Raw genomic sequence first — 11,270 nt, forward strand, 5'->3', positions numbered from 1 at the left:
TATAGAACGTTTGCATCACTACAGACACATTCTATTGGAGAGCACTTCGACAGACAGTCCACTCCCATTCCTTTTATTTTTTTAAACGGCCACACCACGCAGCCAGCAGGATCTAAATTCCCCAACCAAGGAAAGCGCCGCTGGGCCACCAGAGCCCAGGGAAGGGACAGGGAAAGTAACAAACCACGGGACCACTAGGAAATTCCCTCCCATTCCTTACACAATTTCCTCTATGAATGACTCCTGTTGCAGTGAAAAGGAAAAAGAGGAATGAGTTTTTCTTTCACTTCCTTGAGAATAAAGCAGAAAAAGAGAACAGTGAGCAGGCCTGAACATTCCTAGTTTTTATTGCAATTGTTCCTAATCTGTAATCTGTAACTGTTTCCTGTTCTGGCCCTTAACTCTGCACCTCATGCGAAAAGTTGACTCATTGGGAAAGACTCTGATGCTGGGAGGGATTGGGGGCAGGAGGAAAAGGGGACGACAGAGGATGAGATGGCTGGATGGCATCACTGACTTGATGGATGTGAGTCTGAGTGAACTCTGGGAGTTGGTGATGGACAGGGAGGCCTGGTGTGCTGCGATTCATGGGGTCGCAAAGAGTCGGACACAACTGAGTGACTGAACTGAACTAAACTCTGCAGGTGACTGCAGCTATGAAATCCATGAAATTAAGACGCTTGCTCCTTGGAAGAAAAGCTATGACAAATGTAGACAGCATGTTAAACGTAGATAGTGTTTGTCATCACTTTGCTGACAAAGGTCTATATGGTCAAAGCTATGGTTTTTCCAGTAGTCACATGTACAGATGTGAGAGAGTTGTGTGAGGACCATAAAGAAGGCTAAGCACCGAAGAACTGATGTCATTGAACTGTGATGTTGGAGAAGACTCCTGAGAGTCCCTTGGACTACAAGGAGATCAAACCAGTCAATCCTAAAGGAAATCAGCCCTGAATATTCAATGGAAGGACTGATGCTGAAGCTGAAGCTCCAATACTTTGGCCACGTGATGCAAAGAGTTGACTCATTGGAAAAGACTCTGATGCTGGGAAAGACTGAGGGCAGAAGAAGAGGGTGACAGAGGATGAGATGATTGGATGGCATCATCAACTCAATAGCCTTGAGTCTGAACAAACTCAAGGAGATAGTGAAGGACAGGGAAACCTGGCATGCTGCAGTCCATGGGGTCACAAAGAGTCACACATGACTGAGCAACTGAACAACACACCACCATATACAAAATAGACTCAAAATGGACATAAGACCAGAAACCAAAAAGCTCCTAGAGGAAAACAGGCTGAATACTCGCTAACATAAATTGTAAAAATATTTTTCTTTGGATCTGTTTCCTAAAGCAAAGGAAATAAAAGCAAAAATAAACAAATGAGACCTAATGACACTTACAAGCTTTTGCACAGCAAAGGAAGCTATTGACAAAATTAAAATACAACCTAATGAAGAGAAGAAAATATTTACAAATTACGTGACCAATAGGGGATCCCAGCCCAGGAATCGACCCCAGGTCTCCCACGTTGCGTGCAGACGCTTTACCATCTGAGCCACCAGGGAAGCCCAATAAGGGGTTACTATCCATCATATGTAAATAACTCAAACAATTTAACATCAAAAAACAAACAACCCAATTTAAAAATAGGCAGAGGAGCTGAGTAGATATATTTCCAAAGAGGACATCAGTTCAGTTCAGTTCAGTCGCTCAGTCATGTCTGACTCTTTGCGACCCCATGAATTGCAGCACACCAGGCCTCCCTGTCCATCACCAACTCCCGGAGTTCACCCAAACTCACGTCCATCGAGTTGGTGATGACATCCAGCCATCTCATCCTCTGTTGTCTCCATCTCCTCCTGCCCCCAATCCCTCCCAGCATCAGTGTTTTCCAGTGAGCCAACTCTTCACATGAGGTGGCCAACGTACTGGAGTTTCAGCTTTAGCATCATTCCTTCCAAAGAACACCCAGGACTGATCTCCTTTAGAATGGACTGGTTGGATCTCCTTGCACTCCAAGGGACTCTCAAGAGTCTTCTCCAACACCACAGTTCAAAAGCATCAATTCTTTGGCACTCAGCTTTCTTCACAGTCCAACTCTCACATCCATACATGACTACTGGAAAAACCATAGTCTTGACTAGACAGAACTTTGTTGGCAAAGTAATGTCTCTGCTTTTCAATATGCTATCTAGGTTGGTCATAACTTTCCTTCCAAGGAGTAAGCGTCTTTTAATTTCATGGCTGCAGTCACCATCTGCAGTGATTTTGGAGCCCCCCAAAATAAAGTCTGACACTGTTTCCACTGTTTCCCCATCTATTTGCCATGAAGTGATGGGACCAGATGCCATGATCTTAGTTTTTTGAATGTTGAGCTTTAAGTTTAGTCAAAGCTATGGTTAAAGAGGACATGCAGATGGCCAATAGGCAGATGAAAAGATACTCAATATTGTTAATCATTCAGTTCAGTTCAGTCGCTCAGTCGTGTCCAACTCTTTGCAACCCCATGGACTGTAGCATGCCAGGCCTCCCTGTCCATCACCAACTCCCAGAGTTAACTCAAAATCATGTCCATTGAGTTGGTGATGCCATCCAACCACCTTATCCTCTGTCACCCCCTTCTCCTCCTGCCTTCAATCTTTCCCAGCATTAGGGTCTTTTCCAATGAGTCAACTCTTTGCATCACGTGGCCAAAGTATTGGAGCTTCAGCTTCAGCATCAGTCCTTCCATTGAATATTAAGGACTGATTTCCTTTAGGATGGACTGGTTGGATCTCCTTGCAAGCCAAGGGATTCTCAAGAGTCTTCTCCAGCACCGCAGTTCAAAAGCATCGATTTTTCAGCACTCAGCTTTCTTTATAGCCCAACTCTTACATCCATACATGACTACTGGAAAAACAATAGCTTTGACTAGACAGACCTTAGTTAAATGTAAATCAAAACAGCAGTGAGATATCACCTCACACCTGTCCAAATGGCTGTCATCAAAAAAGAACACAAATAACTAATGTTGGCAAGGATATGGAGAAAAGGGAAACTTATACACTGTTAGTAGAAACGTAAATTGGTATAGCCACTGTGGAAAATGGTATGGAAAATTCAAAAAACTAAAAAATAGAGTTACTATATGACCCAGCAATTCTACTCCTGGGTATATACCCAGAAACTTTCATTTGAAAAGATACATGCATATATATATACACATATATATATATATATATATATATATACATATGTATATATATACATGCACACACACACACACACACACATATACTTCCCAGGTGGTGATAGTGGTAAAGAACCCACTTGCTAATCAATTCAGGAGATGTAAAGAGACAGGATTTGATCCTTGGGTTGAGAAGAGCCCCTGGAGGAGGGCATGGTAACCCACTCCAGTATTCCTGCCTGGAGAATCCCATGGACAGGAGCCTGGCAGGTATACACACACACACACACACACACACACACACACACAGGAATACTACTTAGTTAAAAAGAATGTAATTTTGCCAATTGTAGCAATATGGATGGATTTGGAAGGTATTATGCTAAGTGAAATAAGTCAGAAAAAAAATATGATAAGATGTCAATTATATGTGGAATCTAAAAAATACAAAACTAGTGAATATAACAAGAAAGAAGCAGAGGCACGGATATAGAGAACAAACTAGCGGTTATCATTAGGGAGAGGGGAGGGGGGACAATATAGGAGTATGTAGTTAAGACGAACAAACTATTATGTATAAAATATGGTGCAAGGATATATTGTACAGTGCAGGGAATATAGCCAATATTTTATAGTAACTATAAATGGACTATAACCTTTAACACTATATTATACCGCTGGAACATATGTATTATTGTACATCAACTGTACTTCTATTTAAAAAAAAAACTGAAGAAAAAAGAAAAGAAAATCTATTGACCACAGATGTATGTAGAATCTGCCTCCCAATTCAGGAGACATAAGAGACCCGGGTTCTTTCCTAGGGTTGGGAAGAACCCCTGCCAGGAGGGCATGGCAAGCCACTCCAGTATTCTTGCCTGGATAATTCTGTGGACAGAGGAACCTGGTGGGCTACAATCCATAGGGTCACAAAGAGTTGGACATGACTGAAGTGACTTAACATGCATAGATGGTATGTGCTTAGTTCTGGACTCTCAATTATATTCCATCAATCTATATGTCTATCCTTATGCCAGCATCACACTATATTTCTGTAGCTTTGCAGTAAATATTAAAATTGAGAAGTGTGAGTTTTCCAACTTTGCTCTTTTTTGAGATTGTTTTAGCTTTTTTAGGTCCCTTTCATTTTCATAGAAATTTTAGGATCAGAGTGCCCATTAACGCAAAAATGATGGTTAGAATTTTTACAGGGATTGCATTGAATCTGTGGCAGTGGTGGTGGTGTAGTTGCTAAACTGTGTCTGATCTTGCAATGCCATAGACTACAGCTCACCAGGCTCCTTTGTCCACGGGATTTCTCAGGCAAGAATGCTGGAGAGGGTTGCCAGGTCCTTCTCCAGGGGATAATCCCCATCCAGGGATGGAAGCTGGGTCTCCTGCATTGCAGGTGGATTCTTTATCGACTGAGTCACCTGGGAAACTATTTCCTATTAAGTCTTCCTGTCTACGAATATGAAATATCTTTCCATTTATTTAGGTTTTGTTTTGTTTTATTCAACAACATTTTGTTTTTTTCCAGTGTATGTCTTTTACTTCTATGATTAAATTTATTCCTTTATTTAAAGTGCTATTGTAAGTAGAACCATTGTCTTAATTTCATTTTCAGATTGTGCCTTGCTACTGTACAGAAATATAGCTGATTTTTGCATATTGATTTTATATCCTATAACCTTGCTTTTTTGTGTGAGGGGTTTCTCTATATAAAGATCATACTTTTACTCCTTCATTTCCAAGCTGGATACTTTTTATTTCATTGTCTTCCCTAATTGCCCCAGCTAGAACCTCTAGTTCAATGTGGAAGAAAAGTAATGAAAGTGACATTCTTGCCTCATTTCTGATTTTAGAGGGGAAAACTTACTGTCTTCAACTATTATATATGATGTTACTGTTGTGTTTCTCTATGATGCTTTTATGGATAGTCTTTACCAAATTACAAAAGTTCATTTCTATTCCCATTTTTTTAGTGAAAGTCACTCAGTCATGTCCAACTCTTTGCAACCCCATGGACTATACAGTCCATGGAATTCTCCAGGCCATAATACCAGAGTGGATAGCCTCTCCCCTCTCCAGGGGATCTTCCCAACCCAGGGATTAAACCCAGGTCTCCCACATTGCAGGTAAATTCTTTACCAGGTGAGCCACATGGGAAGCCCAAGAATACTGTAGTGGGTAGTCTATCCCATCTCCAGCCAATCTTCCCAACCCAGGAATTTTGTTAAGTGTTTTTTATCATAAATGGAGTTGGATTTTGCCAAATGTTCCTGTATCTATTGAGATGATTATGTGATTTTTGTCCTTTATTCGATTAATGTCCTTTGTCCATTAATTTGATGATGTTGTATATTGATTGATACTTTTATGTTGAACCAACTTTGAATTCCTGGGAGAAATTCTGCTTGGTCATGATATATAATTCTTTTTATATTCTGCTGGATTTGGTCTGCTAGTATTTTGGAAAGGATTTCTGCATCTGTGTCATAAGAGGTATTGGTCTGTGGTTTTGATGATTTTCTCTGGTTTTGGTGTTAGAATAACACTGGCCTCATAAGACTAGTTGGAAACTATTCCCTCTTCTTCTAAATTTTTTAGAAGGGTTTGTGAAGAATTGTTAACGCTTCTTTAAATATTTGATGGAATTCACCAGTGAAATTGTTCTGGGCTTACTTCTTGAAAAGCTTTACAATTACTTAGCTAGATTTCTTTAATTATAGATCTACTCAGATATTATATTTCTTCTTGAGTCGGTTTCAATAGTTTGTGTCTTATTAGGAATATATTTCACTAGGTTTTCAAATTTTTTGGCATACAATTGTATGTAGTATTCTCTTATAACTCCTATTTCTGCAAAGTTAGTAGCAATGTCTCCACTTTAATTTTCCGATTTTAGTAATTTGATTCTTCTTTTCTTGGTCTAGCTAAAGTCTTGTCAATTTCAACCATTTTAAACAATAAACTTTTGGTTTTGTTAATTCTGTTTATTATTTTCCTATTTTTTATTTCGCTGAGATGGTAGAGTCAGCCTGCAGTGTGGGAGACCCAGATTCGAACCCTGGATCAGGAAGATCCCCTGGAGAAGGAAATAGCAACCCATTCCAGTAGTATTCTTGCCTGGAAAATCCCGTGGATGAAGGAGCCTGGCAGGCTGCAGTGCATGGGGTCGCAAAGAGTTGGACACGACTGAGCAACTTCACTTCACTATTTTCCATTTCATTTATCTTTGCTGTAATCTGCACTATTTCCCTCCTTCTGCTAGTTTTGGGTTGATTTTGCTCTTCTTTCTCTTAGTTCTTAAAGTGTAGGACTAGGTTATTGATTTGCGATCTTCCTTCTTTTTTAGAGTATTTGTTTACAGCTATGAATTCCTTTCTAGGTACTGTTTTTACTGCATCCCATCAGTTTTAGTATGTTGTGTTTTTGTTCTCATTTCATTTCAAAGCATTTTTAAATTTTTCATGTGGTTTCTTCTTTGACCCACTGGTTGTTTGAGTGTAGTATTTCTATGTATTCATACATTTCCCAAATTTCCTTCTGTTTTAGACTAATTTCATTCCACTGTGGTTGAAGAACATATTTTATATATTTTCAATCCTTATAAATTTACTGAAATTCTTGCATGATATAATATTTGGTCTACCCTGGAGAATGTTCCACATGCATTTGAGAAGAATATATATTCTGTATTCTATAAATGTCTGTTAGGTCTATATTGTTGTTCATGTCATATTTCTTTGCTGATATTTTGTTTAGTTGTTTTATTCATTATTAAAAGGGGAGTTCTTCACTTCTATTGCCTATGATATACTTTTATTTAAAGGTGAGAAATTTGGCTGTTTGCTTCCATTTACACATACTCTAAAATAGGTAACAATAACTGAGGGCAGGGATTAGCAAAGCTTTTCTTGGGGCCAGATAGATAATCAATTTTGGGCTTTGAGAGCCATGTGGTCTCTGTTGCAACTACTCAACTCATTGTTGCATAAAAGCAGTCACTGTGCTCAAACACTCTCTTGCCTTCCTTTCTTCTGGGACAAAGAAATGAATAAAGTATTTGCTTTATAAACTGTGACAGCTCTCATACAAGTGACAAAAAGCATTTTAAAGGGTTTTTTGATAGAGAATTACTGTAAACAAATTAATAAAAGCACTTAACAGTCAGAATAAAGAAATAAGTGAGTTCCACAGAGTATTTATTAAATAGGGGCTTAGTGAGTAATTGTGTGAGCAATGGAAATATTAACTTACTTAACTGCCTGAACTTTTGTTCCACTGAGAGCATTTGCATATCTTGCCTTTCTAAAGAAAGGGAGCATATTTTATATATTTATGAGCTCTCTGCTTATTCTTCTGTATCATCCCTAACAGTTGTCACAGGGCCATGCATAAAGAAGGATTGAAAAAGTATGCATTCTAATCAGGGATCACGAGCAAATAGCTTGTGGGTTAGACATGTTTCGTTTGGCCATTACCATGTTTTTTAAACTGAAGTTGAAGACTGTTAGGCAGGGCCTGAATTCTCCAGTTCACCATAGATCCTACTATTGAAAACCACTTGACTGTTTTCTCTTCCTACACAGTGAGAGCATTTTTATTTGTGCCCCATTTGTTAAATGAAAGGAAAAATTATTGCAAATTACTCTTATCTCTATGCTACAACTTACTAACCTATACTACTAAAGCCTCTTTTACCTGTAATGTTGCAGTGTACTTTATAAAATTGCCTTCTCTTAAAAACGTCCTATTTCCTGGGAACATTCTCACAGTCCAAAACAGAATGATATGCACAAGATTACACAGAATGTAAAAAATAAATGAATTTATAGGAAAAGAACATAAGAAAATTCACCAAAACGTGAAGCTATTAATTATCTGGATTGTGAGGTTATGAATTATTTTTCATGTTTATATTTTGTATTGTATTATATATTGTATTCAGTAATTTCAAGTTTTCTGCACTGAGCATGAATTACATTTGCAATCAAAAAATTCTTTTGCAAAAAAAATAACTTTCACAAATTCAAGTTGACTTCCCTTCCTGATCTTTAAATTTGGAGTGAGGAAAAACAGTATCTATTGAGTGCCAACTTGATCTCAGGCATGGCACTAGATGCTTTACATTCAATCGTAAAAACTCTATAAGGGAGAACTAAAAGCCCTCATTTTTGAGATAGAGAACGACTATCACAGTTTTATTTTCTGGAAAAATCATGACCTCTCTAGGGCACAAGGATATAGATATCTGGAGAAAAGTTAGGGGGAGAGAAGACCTTAAAAATAATTAAAGGGAGTGAAAGAAGAGAAAGAAAATATAGGAGTAGAAGGGCATAGGAAATAATAATTTATTCATGGATTCATCAAATATTTAGTTTCAACCATTTCACGCTACTTTGCTGGAGACCATAGGGTATACACAGACGGGTCTGAAACAGATCAAAGATAACATATGACAGTCCGTCTACATATTAAACATAACACTATTCTGCATTAATGGCATGGCATCCTGTATTAATGGAGCATAATAAAATTGAGCTAACAGGCTTGCCAAGGACTAAAATGAGTCAGGGAAATGAGTCATCTGAAAGATTACAGAGTAACTACAAAGTGAGTTGAGAGGAAGGAGGAATTACTTCTGGGCTTGAGGGATGAAGAGCACAAGGGAAGACCTGGATGCTTATATCAGACAAAGGATACAAGCATCCAGAATGCCAGTCCTGCACTTAGAAGTGTTTACTCAGGACTTCCCTGGAGGTCCAGTGGTTAAGACTCCACGCTTCCAGCACAGGGTTCAAGGGTTCAAACCCTGGTTGGGGAACTAAGATCCCATAAACCACACAGCAAAAACAAAAACAAAGAAAAAGTGAAGGAAAAATGTGAGAGAGAAAATGAGATAGAATTTAGTTTGGGTTTAGCAGAAATACCTCTTTGAAGAAATAACATTTATGAGAAGAGAAAGATGAAAGGGAATTAGGAAGAGCTGTGACTGTAGAGAAAAATTCCCAACAGAGGCAACAGGCTGGGCAAAGAAACTGAGGGAGGAAAGGAGCTGGCAAATTGGAACTGAAAGAAAGCCTCTATAACTGCATCCCGGAAAAGAAGGGTGAGTGTGGTGGGAAATGAAAGTAGAGAGGCAGCTAGGGCTTTGTAGTTTCTGCTACAAATTCTGAATTGTATTCTGTACGCAATAAAGAAACAACAGTGGAAACAGAGATGCCACCCCTGCACTCCGGGAGCATACCACTTAGTGAGGGGCACAGACCACTAGACAAATGATTTAAATCTCTCATAAATGTGAGGATAGGGGACATGACGAGTGCTGTGAAAGCACTGAGGAGGCACACTGGATTCAGTCCAAGAGGTATGTTCACTCTCCACTGGGACCACTGCAACTGAGAAGCTATGTAGCCTTTACTTTCCAGTCTAGCTTCACATTGATACCTGTCATCTTTCCTTAATACAAATAGGAGCATGTGAAAACCATCCATGACCCCCCAGAGGATAAACTCCAAACTCCTTGATCTCATATCACTGTTTGGCCCTAACTTTTATCTTCTTGGTATAAACTTCTACTACTACCTATCACAAAGATTTTCAAACTTTTAAAAAATCAACCTATAGTAGGAAATACATTTCTCTAGTACAAACACATATCCACATAAAACACTAAAACACAAGTCTGAAGAAACAATTCAAGTAGGATTACTCTGATACTTTCTAGGTTTGTTTCCCCTTAAAACGCTGGTTGTGATTTATCCATAACCTGCTAATGGGGCCTGAGCAAGCTGACAGTCGTAACTGCTCTTTCCACCACTACCTTCTCAACCCACCTCTGAACAAAGTCTGTTCTCTCACTCTTTACCGAAGCAGTCCTGGATGCAAGAAGTGCCTTTCCTTTTCTTCTCCACTTCTCATTCACCTAGCAACTTCCATCTGATCTTTCAAGACTTTGCTCAAATATTACTTCTTCAGAGGAATCTTTGCAGATACCACCCCAGTCATCATGCTTCCATCCTTAGAGGTCCTAGGGAATAGTACTCCCTGAGTGACAGCACTTGTCATATAGGGTTATAACTTAATTTTTTAAACAGGTTAGCCTGCTCTGGACTAGGTTTCTGAACGTCAGCAACCTCATTGTCTTATCTCAGGCCCCAAATGGGATCCGATCTGAAGCAAAGGTCAGGGGATGTTATGCTGGAGTAAATGAAAACTAATATCATACCCTTCCCATACCGTCGTGATCCTGGCTGTGCACCGACAAACTAGTTTTCTATCTGTTCTTCAAACACAGCAAGGTCTTCCCTCCCTCGGAGCCTCACTGTGCCACTGTTCCCCCAGCGTTTCTCGGGCGGCCGTTCCTACTCGGTCATATTCAGTCCCTAGTCTACCCTCACAGAGGCTGTCTGCCCAACCTCCCATCACGTTTCCTTTGTCTTTAAGGCATTGTGTTGTTGTTTTGGCCGATTTTTTTGCGACCACATGGACTGTAGCTCGCGAGGCTGCTCTCTCCGTAGAATTTCCTAGGCAAGAATACTGGACTACTCTCTGGAATTATTTTGTTTGGTCTGTTGGTTTATTTATCTAGCTTTCTCATGACAATATTACTTTTTTGGGAGACGTGGTCTCCCGAGTTTCTCCCCAGTAACTTCAGCACCTAGAACAGTGCAAGGCGCACAGCAGGCGCTCCACAAAACATCTGGTGACGAACGAGCGAGTGGAAGAGGAAGCAAACGCAGACACTGAAGTCTTAGGGACCTGTCTTGAAGCCTCCCAGACTCTAGAACCTAGAGGGTTCCCTGGCTGAGAGGGAGAGGATTGAAGCGCCCAGGGGCCATGTTTCAGGGCCTACCAGTAGTAAGTGACTGTGCAGGCCCGACACACCCGCTCGGCCGGGGCTTCGCACACCTCACAGCAGAGCCGGCGCCCCTTGGGCACCGCCAGAGGGTAGATCACGTTCATGCCACGGCAGACGGTGTTGTCAGTCTCTAGGACGGTTGCCCGGCGAAGACACACCGGACAGCGGCGTCACGTGACCGACACGCCGCAGCCTCATCCCCCGCATTTGGAGGGTAAGGGGAGGGACGT

The 11,270-nt window shown here is 40.2% G+C and overlaps 1 protein-coding gene across 4 annotated transcripts in view; it reads right to left on the bottom strand.

The window, feature by feature from the left end:
- ZMYND12 (zinc finger MYND-type containing 12) overlaps positions 1–11,249 on the bottom strand; it is a 34,734-nt gene extending 23,485 nt beyond the window's left edge. Inside the window, exon 1 of one of the 4 annotated variants that reach the window (XM_069588321.1) lies at positions 11,035–11,249. In XM_069588321.1, coding sequence (XP_069444422.1) covers positions 11,035–11,144 — 110 coding nt within the window. In that variant the 5' untranslated portion in view covers positions 11,145–11,249. The remainder of the gene's footprint in view (positions 1–11,034) is intronic. The other 3 variants (XM_069588335.1, XM_069588345.1, XM_069588328.1) reach the window with 3 other exon arrangements.
- Between the last annotated feature and the right edge of the window lie 21 nt (positions 11,250–11,270).

Source organism: Ovis canadensis, chromosome 1 (assembly GCF_042477335.2).
Source record: "Ovis canadensis isolate MfBH-ARS-UI-01 breed Bighorn chromosome 1, ARS-UI_OviCan_v2, whole genome shotgun sequence".
Taxonomy (NCBI): Eukaryota; Metazoa; Chordata; class Mammalia; order Artiodactyla; family Bovidae; genus Ovis; species Ovis canadensis.